The 18,238-nt window shown below is 42.5% G+C and overlaps 1 protein-coding gene across 1 annotated transcript; it reads right to left on the reverse strand.

The window, feature by feature from the left end:
- Positions 1 to 342: 342 nt before the first annotated feature.
- On the reverse strand, positions 343 to 15,646 carry LOC311503215 (CD276 antigen-like). The gene is made up of 8 exons (XM_084565797.1): positions 15,186 to 15,646; positions 12,882 to 13,002; positions 7,392 to 7,718; positions 6,738 to 7,022; positions 5,342 to 5,668; positions 3,708 to 3,815; positions 3,057 to 3,116; positions 343 to 2,529 (listed from the first exon to the last, which is right to left on the reverse strand). Exons 2-8 carry the CDS (start codon positions 12,949 to 12,951, stop codon positions 2,432 to 2,434), a joined length of 1,275 nt encoding a protein of 424 aa, XP_084421923.1. The 5' UTR covers positions 12,952 to 13,002; positions 15,186 to 15,646; the 3' UTR covers positions 343 to 2,431.
- Between the last annotated feature and the right edge of the window lie 2,592 nt (positions 15,647 to 18,238).

An 18,238-nucleotide genomic window follows, 5' to 3' on the forward strand; every position in this document is an offset into this window, starting at 1 on the left:
TAACATATACTTTGACCTGAATGGTCTGGCAAGGTGACAGAAGACCAGCTGACAGTGTGTTGGGTGGTTAGCGTCAGGAGAGAGGAATGGGACGTGGCTCATAGAAAACCTTGGGTGTGTCTTGGGTGTCACACATTAACTGTTGAATAGAGCGACAGATTTTTTTAACAATGATTGTCTCAATCTCAAGTGTATGTCCACTCCCAGATTCCCACGTAACGTCTGGACATCCTTCAGTAGTAAGCGACCCGGCATGCTTGAGTAACTCGAATCTTATCTTGACAAATATGCTTTCAACTGGCAGATTGTCAGAGTAAACACAATAACACACCTACACCCTTAATAAGTCAGTGATTAGTCTTTTTATTAACGTTAAATCAATGACATAAATACAACACATTATGTGGAAGACGTCAAGTATGTTTCATGAAACGTGTGTCACTGCAGACTCAAGGAGAAACCAAATTTGCTTTTGGTTGGAGGTTATTTACTAGCTGTTGACATTAGGTCAAAGTTTGATCTCTACACAATTTGGGTATGGCTTAGTCACACACAGGTTTGTATGCATATTCTCACACACTGAGTTCACAGACTTTGTTTTGCAACTGCTTGACTCTCTGCCCCTCTGGCCCTTCTTCTATTGTTGTTACATAGTGCCTGAAACACTTCTCCTGGAGCCCAGTGATACTTTCTTGCTGGCATAGTGGCCTGGCAACTCCAGCATTTAAAATAATCCTGAAAACTGCATGTCATTGGAGTTATAGTGATTAGTGGATTTGATCATGAGCCTGAAGTAAATCCGTCCAGATATTTTGTGTTACATCCAACTTCGGTGAACTTTGAGATTTGGCATTGTTGACTAACTTAAAGTGAACACCACAGAGCTGCAGCTTGACAGGTAGACACAGGCATGTAGATCACAAATTATTATCTACCTTTCTAGGCGATTAATAGAATGATTTTCATAGTTGACACTCAATTAATGCAAATAAATGACTTTCTTTTACTGTTTCAAATGTACCTTGAAAAACCACTCTTGTCCACATGGGAATGTTATTACAGTTGCATTAAACCAAAACAGTGACAAATACTGTCCAGAATATTGTTGTCCAAGAGTCTCCATTGCCATTTATTCACCCTGTTGATCCTGGGGCAACTCTGTTCACACTGACAAAAAATGCAGATAACTTTGTTCTTGTCAAGAAATTCCTCTGATGGGGGTTTCAGTTGAACTTGTTGTTCAAAAGACCTGCTTCTTTATCCATTTCTGCTTGGTTTTTAAACGTAGTGGTCTTCTTTTCTTCTTCTGGGATTTTCTGGCAGCACTGACTCTACAGCGCATATTACTATATATTACCAAACTAAAATTGGTTGCTTTATAAAGAATTTGGACACATTATTGACATGTGAATTTTGACAGCACTACGCCTTTTCCCTTTATCTAACCTCCTGTGTTGCAGTAAAAACCTCTGTATACAAGAGCTGTGGCTCCAATACAGCAATGAGAGAGAGCTGATAGTACACAAAGTTTTTTCATTCTTTAATAATTGAACAGAAGATCAGGTGTAAGTAAACTATGCAAAGGAGAGACATTCATGGGACTGCACTGTTGACTGACTAATATTAACGTGTGCGGATAGCGTGCTAGCAGTTAGCTCATAAGCTGCAAGTTACTACTTCCTCATAGCATCTGGAATCAAAGACACCGTAAAGCATGGAACGTGATTAATTTAGCATTACTGCTGTTGGGTGTGACCAGGCCTTATGCTGCGTTCACACTAGTGGCAATAGTGCAACAAGCAACAATTAAGTGTCAATAGCAGCTAGCAATTTGAAGTCAAACTGGCGCTGCATTCTACATGTTATGTTCCAAAGTTGAGCCGGCTTCAACTTTTGAACTTTTGCTCTATTGGTGGATAGACGTGCTTGTTTCACCAGTTAACTTTTAAACGGATAACGCCATCAATGACAAAACCTCACCAACAATGTACTGATGCCGGGCTGTAACGTTTGCCGTCGTTAGTTTGACTGCAGTCTGTTTTTGACCACTGAGCGCTGAGGGGTTCAAACTGCGCAATAGCTCCTGAACATGCACTTTTTGGGGTCAAGAGCTTTGGTGATAATTCAGACACTGGTTCTGCTGGTTCACTGGTTCCAGAAGCCACTGCTGAGCAATTGTTTCCCTAAAAGTTCCTTGAATAGCTGCAAACTCATAGCTGCACTGTCAGAGTCATCCAACTCCTCATGAAGACGTGTTTTAGTTTTGTTCCTTTTTTTTTTTTATATATATATGCATATATATAGAAAATCTTAAAAACACTTTTTGCTTCTAAGAGATCCTCAGTTCCTCTTCAGTAGCTGTGTGTGTGTGTGTTTGTTTTGTTAGTGTTTTGTTAGTTTATATGTTTCCCAGGTTTGTTCCTGATTCAGTTCAGGTTAACTGAGTGCCAGACTGGAGGTGGGATTGTCCATTGGTGCTGTCTACGGTCAGAGGGCTGCTCTCATTCAGGTTGCTCTGTGCTGCTGCATCTGAAACACAAGAGGTTGTTTTGATGAAACGACCCACACACTTATAATTTAACTAGTTCCAAATAATACAACCAACCTAATAAACTTATTTGCTCTCTGATAAAGATTTTAATATATATAAGGACTGACGCCACTCCTATCTCTATAATTAAAATGAAACTACATCCAGCTTAGCTTATTAGAACATTAAAAACAGGGATGTAGTCTGAACTGTCCAAAGTTCACAAAATATATGAACGACCCACACTCTTAGTGATCTCAGGACTTTTCCTAGGCCTCAACCTCCAGTTTAGGAACCATAATGCAACAAACACGCAATAAACATTCTCTTCATATAGGTTATTATTCTCTTTTAGTGTTCAGACTAATCAAACAGGAGTGGGTTGAACTTTATGGCAACATGGGGGCGATGTCATATATTTTCAGTGAGAGCTAATATCACTGAAATGGTAGAGAACTTGAGTTATTCACTGGCTCGGTCTAGTGTAGAGTTTCGTGTGTGTGCATGTGGTTAATTTTTGACTAACCTTTTACTAAATGCAGCTCTCCGACCTCTTCTGGGTCGTTTCGGGGCTTTGGATTTTTTCCTGCAGACATAGGAGTGAGACATGTGACTCTGATTGTCTGGCAGTCTCAGGTGGAAAACATTCGCACACTGTTGTTCATTCAACCATTCCACACTGCCACTGTCTACTACACCCGCTGTTGTTGACTGCCTTAGTGTGACTAGTATATTTCATTGACCCCAATGAAAATATTTGCAATTAATGTGAATGTAAATGTTAATATTTTGTGTAGACACCAGTGTTTAAAAATCTAGAAACTAAAAATGATGATTTTCTCTGTATATAGTATATATCGTTCAGTATACACAACTTCCTACCAGGATTTATTACAACAAATTTGCTTTGCTTTGCTGTAATTTAATTTAATTTAATTTAATTTTTATTTTAACATTTCATGATGAATATTTAGTTGTCTCTTAATAGTTACCTTGTTACCAAATTAAAGGTTACCAAAACCAGAATGATAAACTATAAACTAAATGGCAATGTAAACTATTCCCACCCAATTCCACCTTAATCTCAATATCACAATGATGATATCATATGAATTATTATAGTTGTTTATCTATAGAAATTTAATTTAATTTAATTTTATTTTATTTTAATACCTACCTTTCCACTTCAGGTAGGCCAACATTCCTGCCAGAGCCAGAATCAGGCCTGCAATCACCAGACCGATGACCCACCAATGAGTCGGCTCGTCCGATGTGTTTCGCTGAACTGCACGAGGTGAGAAATACACATAGATTAAAAATAAATAAATCACACTTTATCAAAATAAATTACAAATAACAATAGATGTGCTTGTGTTCATGTGGATTCTCAGCAGGTCTGTCATTGTTTGGTTAATGTTATTACTGTTATTCAGATTGTTTTATACTGAGTGGCATATATACAGTTCTGCAGCTATTCATAAGGAGCACAACTGTAACTTGTAACATTTTCTCTGCATGTTTTTATCACTTCTTGAGAGTTCTATAGATTTAACATTCATGTTTTAGCAAGCCTCTTTATTTTAGGATCAAGTTGGAGGTTAATAAAAGGTGTAATAAAAAAAATAAAAAAAATGAGAGACTGGGTAATTTTGGAAACAGGCGACCTCTTGTGTTTGCAGGAATAATGACAAAAAGAAAAAGAAAGGAAAGTAGAGAGGAGGTCAGGTGGATGGAAACGACTCTGGCTCTAAAACGAAACCTATCCAAATATTAAAAGAGGTGTCAGTGCTCTAAAGTCGTAGGAACTATTTTAAGGGACACTCTGCGTAACAAAATGTATTGATAGTGCATTGAGATGTTCTGCTCTTTAGTTTAGGGAATAGACATGTAAACACAAAGTAAAGTGTTGACAGAGACTCAGAAACATTGCATTTGAGGTCATCTTTTAAACCTGCGTTTGTTTACCCTTTTGCAAATGTTTCACCGATGTAAGTGTGTGCCAGATGAGCTTTTAGCAGGTCGTGTTTGCTTTGTGTCCACGGACGCACAATTAACCAACAAACACACTGAAGAAAACTTAAAAATGCGGCGACCGTCGGGCAGGTTCCGGTGCAACGAGGGCACTGATTCTGCAGAGATTACTCAATACTCTGAGCGCCACAAGTTAGATTTTATTCAGACAGACGTCTCCAAATATGCACGAAACTATTTCTGCTGATTAAGAACACTAGTGGCAAAGGTAATCTGGGTATTATCCAGTCTCAAGTAGTTGACTCCTTCAGTAAGAGCTGGGCTCTGCTTATGGTTTCTTCCTGTTAAAAGGCTTTTTGGCTCTGGGGCTTTCAGGTTCTGGGTTCTGTAAGGCATCTTGATTTGGATTGTTATTATAAATTAAATTGAACCTCAGTCTATCTCCATGTTGGATGGTAGGAAATCAGCCTAAAATCTGCTGGTATTCTTCTGAAAACTGATCAAACTGAACTCCATTTAAAGAGCTGAAATATCTGATGCCTGAAACTTCTTAAAAAACAAACACATGGCTCTTAATTCTCACAGACCTCCAAATGTGCTTTAATCCGCCAGTCCTCTTGTTTGTTTGCTAAAAGTCCAAATATTTATGGCCTGTTTATGAAATCGAAACTGAGATCCACAAACAGGGACTAATTTTGAGTGACAGACTGACAAATTGTTGGTTTGGGTCACTTCATGGGAGGCTTAGAACAATGAGCAAAACGTAGCAAAGCATCAGATTTATCCTTTAACCAGATGTTGAGTGTATTGTTGTGTTGTTGTGTTGTTGTGTGATCTCACCTGAGGGACCAGCAATGGTGACATCGGTGCGCTCGGTGTATGTGCTGTAAGGCACAGAGAACATGCAGGTGAAGATACCCGTGTGCTCCGAGCTCTTGGGGTCCATCAGTCGCAGAGAGCCGTCTCCAAACGGCACCTTGAAGGCGTCCATCTCCACGTGGATGTTCCAGGGCGGCGGGGGGGTGCTTTTCCCCGACTGGCTGTCGTAGGTGAGGATGCTCAAGAGTTCCTCGCCGTTGGAGAAGATCCAGTGGAGGGAGGGGCTGTTCAGGTAAGTAGGGGCAGTGCAGGGGATGGTCAGATCTTTGCCTTGAGTTCCTTTTATCTCTACCGGAGAGCAAACAAAGAAGAAGGAACAAATGTTTGGTTTCAGAATCAGGGACAATAAAAATCAGTCATTTACATAGGGCTTATAATACAATATATAATGTTTGCAACAAACATCATATGCATCAAGCATTAGATGGTATGGCCTGAAAAGAAAAAAAAAATTGTCAGAAAGTGTGCATATTATTCAGCCATGCACATTTAACTAATTTTAAGTGCCATGTATTAATTCAGTTGATCAACTTTGTTGCTATTTTTATCACCACAACTCTACTCTTGGCCTAAATTTCAGCAACTGGAGAGCAATAAGTTAGATTTCTGTCAGTGTAAGTGCAAATGTCTCCAAAAGAAAATGCAAATGGATGCATGATTCTATCTGCTGACCTGTCAATATGCAGGGCTGCACATCACAATGTTAAGATTTCAGGGGTGTGTTCCTTTGTTCAGATATCAGGATTTGAGAGTATTTATTCATACTGATGAGCCATAACATTAGGAACATTTTGTCCTGCTTCTAAGCTGATTGTAGACGCAAGAGAAAATGGGCGAGTTGAAGGATTTGAGCAACTTTGACAGGGGTCAAATCAGAATAGCTTTGCGGTTTGGTCTCATCCATGGGGGTCAACTTGCAGGACTTAAATGATCTTCTGCTAACGTCTTGGTTCCAGATACCTCAGCACACCTCCAGAGGTCAAGAGGCGTCGATGAGTCAGGGCTGTTTTGGTTGCAAAAAGGTCGATCTACACAATATTAGGCAGGGGGTCATAATTTCATGGCAGATCTGTGTGATGCCAAATCTCCAGTTTTGTGCCAGGAAAATACTGCAGAAGAAGCGTGAATATGATTATCGTAATGTTTTGTAATGCTTTGTCATCTCTCTGATTTTTAAACCATCTGCACCTCATGAATTTGTGTGAGAAACCTTTCTGGCTTTTTCTGCACTCTGGTGTTTTTTCTGTATGGAAATACACTCAGACGTTTAAAGGTATTTTAGTGAGTGACTCAGTCCATATATGGAACACTCCTCAGAATCAATCAGAGGAGTTGTAGTAATAGAATACTTTCTCACCTCTCTCCCTGAGCGAAGCGGTCCAGGCTGGACCGCCGTAGGGAGTCGTGACTTTACAAATGTAGATGAGGTCAGGTTGCCCCTTCAGCAACTTGAGGCGGCTGTCGACCGTGTACAGGCCGTTCTTGTCGGCCTGCTTGCGCGTGACCGGTCTTAGGTCCTCGAAAGTGAGCGGCTCGGTTATCCAGACCACGCGGGGAGCTGGGTAGACGTTGCGGACGGTGCACTTCATCTCCTCGTAGCCGCTTAGCCTGGACAGCTCCAGAAACAGGCCTCGGATTGGGGCTGCACACACATAAAAAGACAGCCATGGCATGTTTCCCAAAGGCCCCTCATGGCAAATTCCAAATGCCAGGGCTGAATATAGCCTGGCATTAGTTCATATCATTCCTATGCAGATAACATTAGAGGTCTGTGAACCACAAAATGATGAGAGCATTTTGGCAAATTCTGTCGAGACATCAACTTGATCTCATAGTTGGCACAGCATCTTCAACTGTTTTTTAAATTACATTTCCCTAACACACCCGTGTCTTAAACAGGGGTGCACCCTCCCAGCAGACAATAGAACTGACATTACTCCACAACATCCCCAGGGGCCTCTTTTCTATCTACCCTATAACATCACCAGCATCCAAACCTCCACTAACTCACCTTCCACCTTCAGTATGACCTTGGCATTGTGTTTGCCCTCCTCGGTGTGCACTTGACACCTGTACGTGCCTCGGTCCTTGAGATCACTCCTCCTGAGGACCAGGGTGGCGTTTCCGTTGGATATCAGGTGAGGGACGACAGAGACGCGACCGGAAAACTGCTCGTGCTCAAACTGCTCCTCGCTGTCCTCATCATCGTCGTCCTCTTTTCGCTCAAACTTGTACACCAACGTGTCCTGTCTGAACCACTGGATGGTCTCCTTGCTGCCGGGCTGGAAGCTGCAGGGGAGCATGCACTCCTCCGAAACAAAACACGTCACGGTGACATCTGGAACGTGACATGAAGAGTTAAGGTCAGATCCTACGGATATTATTTCAAAAAGCTTGGTAACGGTCTACCCTTGACTTTGTGTTCGCCACTGTAGTTCAATAACAGTACTGAATGCCTCCTATTGCTAAGTCCACACCAGTGGTCATTTTAGGCAAGGTCATTAGGTAAGGTCCCAAATTTCAGTTAGTGTGTGTGCGTGTCTGGAGTGTTATTTTTCTACATCCTGAGAAATTCTTGCTACGTGTATGACGGATGCAAGACTCACATGAGTGGTAGGAGGAGGGAAGGGGATGTAGGGATATAGTAATCATAACCTCCCATGTGACATTTCTAGTAATAACAATAAGGACTTGTGACGTGTTTGCAGAAATGAAGGTGCATGGTAAGATGGTATTTTGCAATTTAGTCAAGTAGAATTTTCTTCATAATTTTATACTACTCTATGTTTGAGGAAAATATGGATATTCCAAACTGACTTATCCCTATATTTTAACTTTTAGACGGTTGTCTAGCAGCGACCTTCTCACGACTTAAGGCTGATGTTACCACTTGAACTGCAAGAATTTTGTCCACATGACACCACATGTTGTACCTGCAAGCTGACAAGTTGCACTTAAACATAGACTGTATAAGTATGGACCACTTCTTTGCATTGACCAAACTGACACTATTTTATGTCACATCCTGTTTCTATAGCGTCACATAACTAACTAAAACGATACTTATCCAAACAATTGAATAAGTATCAGCATTATATTAACTACCTAAAATGGTTGAAACAGTCCTTGGAAAAATAAATAAATAAATAAATTGATGGAAGAAGTCCCATCCACTAACTTAGAAAGGTGGAGGTTATGACCTATACTGTAGTCAGTCACCAGGGGGAGCTCTACTCACTTTGGGTTCACTTTTGAGGAGCAGTTCCACTGTCCATCTTTATACTGTCTATGCACTTGAAGGCAGGAAGCACAGTAGAAAATGTTGGAAACGATTAAATGCAAATGTTGCAAATAACATGGTCTGTTCACCAATCATTAGACTCCTAGACTGGAAAAACTATTTAGTCAAAATGACGACCCTCTGCTGTGCTGTCCAGCACAATCCTCCATTAACATATGTCATTGTAGCCTGGCATGGCATAGCCTAAAACAGTTCTTATCAGAATATGTGTCTTGTAACACTCCTCTGGGATTTCATTCATGCAACTGGATAGTCCTCCTTCCAATCAGAGCTCTACAGTGCCCAGATGACGTGTTTGACTATATTGCTGTTACTCCTTTGTCCATCAGCACATAAAGTCTGCCCAACAACTTGATTGGCCTGGCAGATCTTGGCTGGAGCTTAATCCATTCCCAACGGAGAGACTTCAGAGCAACTTTCCACCACAAACAAATTGTGTGCAGACAAGTTTCTCCGGCTTACAGGCCAGCATCATTGTGCTGCTTAAGTTCAAGTGCAATACACAGTTCAGTCAGGATCACTTTAGTCATAAAAACATATTAACAGGTGTAGGGATTTTTTTTAGCGGTACACAGTGATAACATCATGGCCACCTTCCTAACATTGTGTAGGTTTGGATGCTATGGATGGAGGGGAGGGGTCTCTGTGGATCATCCCACAGATACTTGATCAGTTTGGGATCTAGTGAATTTGGAGGCCAGGTCAACACCTTGTGCTGTTCTTCATGTTTTCATGAGTTGTTCCTAAAGTGTTTTTGTGTGTGTGTCTGTGTCAGGCTGCATCCTGCTGGGGATGGCTGCTGCCATCAAGGAGTGTCATTGCTGTGGGGTGGAGGTGTCTTGTCTGATCGGTGTATGTCTCTGTTCTGTGATTTGTTCTGAGAGCAGCAGCAAACATACAGAGCAGATCCGGCATCAGTGACAACAAAATGGTACAGCTTGAACCTGAACCAGCATAAAATGAGAAGCTGAACTTGAGGTGGTTTGCGAAGCATCTTGTAGAGCAAACGGCAAAGGCAGACAGGTTCGTTTATGGATGCCTCAGCTAAAAGGTGTGGGCTGGTTTATACAGAAAGGACAGATGCCACAGCATGCTGGCTGTGAGTGCCTCTGTCTGCCAGCAGCCATATTTGTGCCTTGTCAAATTAAGATGCAAGCCAGATATGACTCTGTCATCACTGCAGCTGTAAAACATCAGGCAGTACATTCACAGCAACTCATTGCACCTCTGCTTGTGGTTGGTTTTTATTATGTGTCATACTTAAAATTGCAGAAACCAAAACAAACCAGCGATACCTAGCGTCATAAATACAGCTGCAGCCTGCTGCAAAAGGATTTCACATTAAAAGAATCTCACTGTTTGTCACAGCGACAGCTTCCGGGAGAATAGTGTTGTCCAAGTCAAACAGGCCACAGCTGAGAAACCAGAATGCAAACAACCTCTGCAGATCAGTATCCCTTGATCCTTTCAGAAAGCTCACTCCAAATTGGTTCCCTACAGGAGCTGTGGTTGGGAGAGGTGCCTTTGAGGTTAAGGTTTATTTTGAGCCAGGTTGGCAAAGATGTCTTTTCATGCTGACGAAGAATACATAGTGACACTGGAGCCCTATGAGGCCTCTGGGACAGTTGCCAACTTTAGGTGATCCAGTTTTCCCACTGCACAAGGAAAGAGTTATTTAAAGTAACCACCATGCGTATGGGAAGGTGTTGCTGATTAGATATCAGGATTATTCTGCCAGTAACTCTACTATTATTGGGTTATTTCCTTTAGTTGGTTCCAATTACTTTAGAACAACCCAGAGACGAGAGGGAACCAGGCACAAACGCTTACTGTAGATGATTTCATTTTCAGTCATTTAGTCTTTTCATTTGTAAAGACGCTCCACTGCGAGTAGTTTCACTTATATTTGCACAGGTGCTCTGTGTGGAAAAAAAAAAAAAAATAAAACAATGTTTCCCAGAGCAAAAATATCATTCATTCCAACTTTTTAAATCAAGAACAGATGTGTTGGATTACAAAATTTGTAACCAGGAAATGATGCGCTCAGTGACTAATGGTGAACGTGCCTTGCCTTGTACCCTAGGAATGACAAACTTTTTAAGAAAAAGGAACAAGTCCCAAGATATGAGATTAAAAATCTGTGCTTTCGGAATGAAACACTTTTGACAGAGCATCGTGTTCTGTTGACTCAACTGTTAACGCAGCCAGTAAATATTTGAGACGGAAGCTATTCACAAGTGAAAACTTTTCCTGAACAAATCCACCTACGTCCACGTGTAACGCCGCAGTCTATTTCTGTTGAAAAAAGCTGCCCGTATGTCCGACTGTCCGTGGAGAGCATCAACTTAGTTGTGGATCTCATTGTTTAAAACACGGACGTGGCTTCAAAGCTGAGTATTTTCCACCTGGCACGGTGAACGCATGTGAGGAGGAAAAGGAATTTCTTCATATTCACTTTCAGGTTTTTTTTTTCATTGCCACGTAGGGGCCACAAAACAGGAAATCAAACTGTAATCCTGGGAAATACCAGTGAGAAAACACAACCTTTGTAGTCCTTCCACGCCTCCCTGTGACACAATGTAAAGTAATCAACCACTCTGTCTGAACACATACCTCTGATGTGGTTGGAACATTCAAATGCCTGGCTAACGTTAATGTTTGCTGCTCAGCAGCATAGCAGCAGTACTTTCACCAGTACTGGTAATTTGCCTGAGCTTGTGCGTAATGTCGTGAATCATGTATACTGGCACTCTGGTTCCAAGAAGTGTTTGTGAAGTTTATGTCAGAATTCCGCTTAAACAACCTGCTCTCTTTATAACTCGCTCATAGGTTCATCCAAGGCGACCTTTGGAAGACGCCTGAGCCAGAAGTGGAATCAGATCACTGGTTTTGTGCCAAATGGTCTTAGATTGTCTTCTGTTTGTCTTTTCCTGCATGTCATATATACACATCTGTGTGTTTGCATAAGTGCATGACAGCTACTGGCGTGGCATTAGATGAATGTTTCAAGGGATTAATGGCGACTTTATCACCTGAGGGGCCCTTTCAGCGCCGTCCGCAGTCCTCGCTGGCCGTGTCGTGACGGCCCGCGAACACATGCTCACAGCTGTTCAATCTCGTTCTCTGCTCTTCCCGTAAATCACGGCTTTGACAGCAGCAGCACCAGCGGAGTGACTCAGAGCCATGCGTGACGTAGCAAAGCCGCCAACCTGTTTACCTGCCCGACAGAAAAATCACGGCCGGCTCCTGTCGCACGGAACTGTGACATTTCGTGCCCTTGCAGAAAGTTTTGCAGTGGAGTCAAGCAAACACGGTATCTTCAGGAAGAAGCCGTGGAACACTTGACCTTGCTCATGCAGATAAAACAAACACCCAGTCCGGTCCAGCTAAGAACTTTAACTGATAGGAGAGAGGATGAAATATTTTAAATGAGATTACCAAGAGTGAGAGTGCAGAAAGAAACTTGCTTTCTACTAACTTCCTAGCCTCAGCTCTCTCCATCTTGAACTTTCATTCATTCTCAAGCCAAAAAAAGTGCATATCAGCAGTATTTCTATTCCGTTGTGAGCAACGGAGATATGAGGAAAGGGAAAGTTTAATCTTGAGTTTGGATATTGAAGAGCAGTCTGTGTTTGCTACCTGCCTGCTGACCTGTCAATATGCAGGACTGCACATCACAATGTTAAGATTTCAGGGGTGTGTTCCTTTGTGCGCAGACTTCTACCTATAAACCCCTTCTCTTGCACATCCAGGTAGTTGTTGCCGCCTTCCTTTCCTGTCTCATTTCTGAGTCGAGGTGTTCAGTTTAGGGGGTAAAACATCTGCATCTACAAATGTCAGCAATAAAGTGTAATCTCAGCAGTCAGGAATGATGGGGAGAGTCATTAAAATAAGACTAGGCGGTTTCCCTTTAAGCCCAGCTGCTCTTTCACTCGCTGTGGCTGGAGAATTTTTCCGTCCTGAGTTCACATCCGAGTTCAGTTCACGGGGGGAAAAGTGTGAACGTGTCATCTGACTAATACATGACTGTCCTCTTTCGTAGGAAGAAAAAAATTGCAAATTGCAGCTTTAAGACGCGTAGATTTTTTTATCTGTGTATCAGGTTCTGGAAAGAAACCCTTCAGGTTTTTCATCCATGTGAACACTTCCCGGCTGACGGATCGGTTGAGCCTGCCGGACAAAGAGGCATTTGTGTCTTACCTGGGGTTTTGTCCTGCGTGGTGAAGCTGATCCAGAGGAGAAAGCAGGCCCAGGTGTGTATCGCTGACATGATTTCCTTCCAGCTGCACGGATTTAAGACGCAGGCGGGCACACGCACACTCTGGTGACACAGAGAAACACACGTAGTCAGGCCTTGGTTTTTACACTCCTTCCACTGTGGTGATTTCAGCTGCCTGTTTCCACTCTTTTTTTTCCTCCTATTTCCAGCAGGTTTTTACTTGGATCTCTTTGGGTGGGTTGACATCACACACACACACACACACACACACACATACACACCCACACACGCACACACACACACAGGAAGGAAGAGAGAAAGCATAATTAAAGACACATTCCTGATGATGTGGACAGGAGAAGACATACAGCATGAAACATGACAGAACATGTGCAGCTTCCCAAGCAGAGTTCATGTCTGAGCCTTTGATTAGCAGGGAGGATTCGGCGGGTCTCCCTCTTGAGCCTCCGCTTACCACACCAAAAGAACAAACCGAAAGTGAGATTTGCAGCTGGAGCCCCGCTCTCTTTCATCCGCCACAAACTCCTGGAAAAAAAACCTGGAAACCCCTTTCCTTCTCTCCCTCCGCCACTCTTCTCCTCATCCTTCATATCAAAACTCTCTCCCTAGGGGTTTGATAAGTCAGGCAAAAAGGAAGAGGAAGCCTCCGTTGTTCAGGCACAATAAAGCCCGCTCATGCTATCTCGACACTATCTTAATTCTTCAAAACAAACACAGGTGAACTCAGTAGCTGACATGAAAGAGCGCGAGGAAGCCTGAGCAGTCAATCAGTCTTAAAGGCTGAGGAAGTTTACTGGGGCACGTTTGATTCACGCCGCCTCATTACGAGCACGACGATGACACTCTGCTCAAGTGTTGTGACGTTTGTTGGGTGGAGGGCGGCCGGTGTGCGGCCGGTGTCATTGTCATGGCCCTCGCGTGTTTACGTTGGATCCTTCCTGCATTAGAGCTGAAGACAATCCCCTCTTTAAGCACTAAACACTACAGAAGAAGAAGGAGCACATTATTTTATATTTATTGCCGTTGCCTGTTCAGTTGGCAGGAGAAGAAGGCCATTGCTTGGATTTAGTCCAATAATTCCTCGAATCAGGGTCCAACAAGAGTAGAAGAAGCGTGCAACAAATGACTTAGGGCATTAGCTTATCACCTGCAAATAACTACATCGTTCATTTTACTACAGCCTGACTGAGGACCTTTGTTTCTTGATAATAAGTTATTTTTGCAAATAAATAAATAAAAATCTTTGTGAATGAATCAATTAATCAGGTGCCAGTGTGCATGATTCTGCAGAACATCTATAATAATTCACTAAATATGATGATTCGATAATTTAAAGAGAAAAGAAATTAACATTAACTGAAGTAACAGAGAGAAACTGCAAATGCATTTATCTGGATTTAAAGTTCTTACATTTATATCCAATCTTAAAGAAAATAATACTGCTTCTGAAACATGCAGCAATACTTCTCATTCTGCAACAATGGCACCTTTTAAAGAAACTGAGTTATTTGGTTCGAACGCTCTGCCACGTGATCTCAGACTCGGTGTGCTTTAAACCGAACATGCTTACGGAAAAATAATACAAGACAAAAAAAAAAAAAAAAAAGCAAAGAACTGAACCCTCTCAGCTGCTTTTTAAAAAGTATAGCTACAAGTTGTAATCACCTGGAATGGACCTTTCCTACGTGGGATTACAACACATTGAAGGAAATGTCAAAATTATTAAAATGCTCACAGCAATACAAAATACACATAAAGTATATTTATTTCTATTTTTAATAAGTACCTTAGTAGTAGTAGTAGTAGTAGTAGTAGTAGTAGTAATACTATTGCCGAGTCACTGAGCCCCCAGCAGTGACCCTGAGGTAACCTCAGATGCTCTCACAACTTATCTCAAAACAGCAGCCACCTTCACCACTAACACAGATTGAGGTTTCCATCTAACCAGCTGATAAGATTTTATGGATTACGATGATATCTTTTGATTTGGCCTCCTGTCGATGCAGACACAGAGGTTCTCTCGACTTTAAAAAGTGTCAGTATAAACAATAAGTTACAGATAAAGATCTATTTAAAATGTGTTACTTACAAGAGTTGACGGGAGTCAGCAGTGAAAACCTGTCTTGATAACTACAGTGACTGAACTTTTTATAGACTGACATCATCACACAGAGTTGTGACAGGGCTGAAATAAGTACCATGTGTGAGTGGACTGCGGGGAAGTCGGTGTGAAAGCTGGGAATACAATAAAAGAATAGACTTACTGTGACTCAGCTGCAGATCAGATGAAATCCCAGAGAAAGGGGAAGGAGGAAAATACAGAGGAAGAGTCGATCCTGCTGCCTCCAGAGACTGTGTGTTGGCTTGACTGGATCAACTGGTTATTTAGAGAATAGGCTTCACACACGCACGCACACACATTTCACCATACACAAGGTACTGTCAGACACACACCCTCTGAATGGGTGGAGTTTGGCTGTGATTGGCAAAGTCAGAAAAGAAATTCATGAGACCCTGTGGAAGTGTGAGTGTTTCCTCTGCCATGCCATGAAATGTCAGAGGGGTTTGTTTTCAAAGCGCAGGGCTCTTTTAGAGCGTGCTCCATGCGCTATGTGTTGTTAAAGAGCCAGCAGTGAAGCTGTATGACACCTGCCGAGCCAAAACACACAAAACATGCTGTAGCTTTTGTACACACACACACACACACCCCCACACACACACACACACAAAAGCTGCAGCAAAAGGACTGCCTGTCGTTTCTCTGTTCGTGTTTAGATTTTGGGTTCAAATCACACTTAAAAATCCAAATAAATGGAGTTCCATCATGTTTGATTTCTTTCGCTTTTAACTGAGTAAAGCTGAGAAGTCAAACAATCACAGATGCAGAGGAGTGAGGTATATTTAACCTAAAAGTTTTACTGAATCCACTGGGACACCCTGACACCAGTACGACCCCGAGCAGCTCCACTTCAGCAGCTGACGGGTTAATACACTTAAAGGTGTGTAAGGCACCACATGGTCCACAAGCTTCTACTTTGACCCTTCACCTCTTGTCAAGTAATTATGACTGGTGTGATAAGATTAAGTGCTTTCCTAACAATCAAATAACCCGACATAATGTCTCAAGCAAGTACAGTTGGGCGGCAATTAAGCTATCAACCGAAACGACCTGAAATCCCACGCGTGTCTCAAGGCCTCAAAAGTCAGTGCTCAGAATAAACTGATAGTGTCATAAATACTGTAGTTTTTACAGGAGGAATTGCTGGAGCAGCTTTTGGTTAACATTTACAGAAAAGCTGATTAATGTGTTTTGCGGAGTAGATTAAAAAAAAGAAGTCATCGATAGAAACAGAAATACATGGTTTATGGGAATATGCAGCGTTAGGATCCTTCTTGTGAGGGTCCAAATCTATTTGCACCTTTATTTTTATGTTTATCGTGTTGTTTGCATCCCAAGCCCTGGTGTGACCCTAAAAGTATATCTCATCGACAACTTAAGGAATTTCTTCAAACGTGCCAACGTTCACTTGGACTCATAGGCCCTGTTCAGACCTTCCTTTAATGTTTTTCTGAATGAATGAGGCAAAACCCCTGTTGGTTAGGCAGTCATTAATGTGATCCAGGACCCATTACTTATTACTACCAAAGTAATATGGGTCAAATGGGATCATCTTGGGTAGCTAGTCTAGGTGTCACCCACCCACCTCCGCTCCACTTACTCTCCACCTCTTTGCCCATCTTTTTAGGTGAAGTCACATCTGAGACCCGACCCTGGGCTTCAAGATTGCCCTCTACGAACCTTTGGGTGACGTCGCGGAAGGTCTGTCCACCTACATATACAGTCAATCACAAGACAAAATGAAAAAGAAACAGCTCACAAATGCGCAGCCTTGTGAGCACCGCAGTCACAGGAGGCAGACCAGCTTCCTCTCCCCACGGTTTTTGTGGCTGAAAGTTGGTCTCGTTGGGAACCGATCACGCTCAAGCAAAGATCTTCCTGGCCGGTCAAATCGTTCGCGTGACCTTTATGTGGCGATGGACGGAAGATTGACAACCATGCAGTCATACACGTCGTCTGAGCGCTGTGGAGTTAAATTCTGCTTAGTTTGGGGTTTCCAGTTGCTTGCTCAAGATCGCTCCCAAGTCCGTAAGCTTCTCCTCTAACCTCTAGGCCAATTAATTGTTAATGAAAAATCACCATTCATGGTAAATAATAATGTTAATAAGTAACTCTTGATAAAGAATAAGAATATCTGCTTATCATCAGTTTTGTTCATGAGTCACTTCCTGTACATTTCATTTGGTAATGACTCAATAGCAACTCCATTGTGAAACATTAGTTACTCCCCAGTATGAAACACAGGGATTCCCAACAATGTATTAGCTCTAGCAGGAAAAGTCCACTGCCTGCCATGGACGTTCCCGAAAACGTCACCAAGCGCAGTCGTAACACCTAAAAACACATCTTTATTGCGTGTGTATGTCGCTGTAAGACTTGTGCGGGATTGTGTCTTCCGGAGGTGAAAGCTGAGGAAGGCGCTAGGTGAGCCAGGATTAGATGCGTTTCGTTTCACTCCAGCTCAGATTAAATGACGGCCCGATCTTGAGGATGCTTTGTTGTTTGAGCTGCTCATTCAAAACCTCCATCTACACATACACACAAGCACACCCCAACACACACGCACACACATTGAAGGTGTGCTGTACTCATATAATCACACCAGGTGCCTGTTTTTTCATTGTCCCACTGAGAAAATCCTGATTACTGATGGGTGTGTGTGCGTGTGTGTGTGTGTGTGTGTGTGTGTGTGACTGTTTGTAGGTTAGTGAAAGATTGCTGTGGCTGTAGATAAGAGGATTAGGGTGGAATTAGTGTCATTCCTCTATTGCCGCGAGGAATAGATTCATATCGATTTTAATCAGAGATAGAGAGTTTCACAAAACCACAGATAAAGCAGACAGGCAGCAGACAGAGAGAGAGAGAGCGGCGAATGGGCAAAGTGCAGGGACGGCAGAAGGTTTCTGGAGACCGTCACCGCTGGGATGCTCAGCTGGAGACTGAGCTGCGCAAACATGTGCTGCAGAGATACATGCAAGTGAGAGAACACTTCCAGAGTTCCCTCATGTATTCGCCTTGTGTGGAAGCCTTGCTGTGTGGCTGTGGAAACGTCCAGCTGCTGTGGGATGTCTGACCAAAACCACCGGCTTTAGTCAGCAGGACGCTTGGACTGCAGGGACCTGGAGGTGGAGCAGAGGGGGGGTCGCTGTGGACGGGATGCCAGAGCTGAGTCGGTTTTGGCAGGGAGACCTGTGAAAA

This window comes from Chelon labrosus (assembly GCF_963514085.1).
Source record: "Chelon labrosus genome assembly, chromosome: 18".
NCBI classification, from domain to species: Eukaryota; Metazoa; Chordata; class Actinopteri; order Mugiliformes; family Mugilidae; genus Chelon; species Chelon labrosus.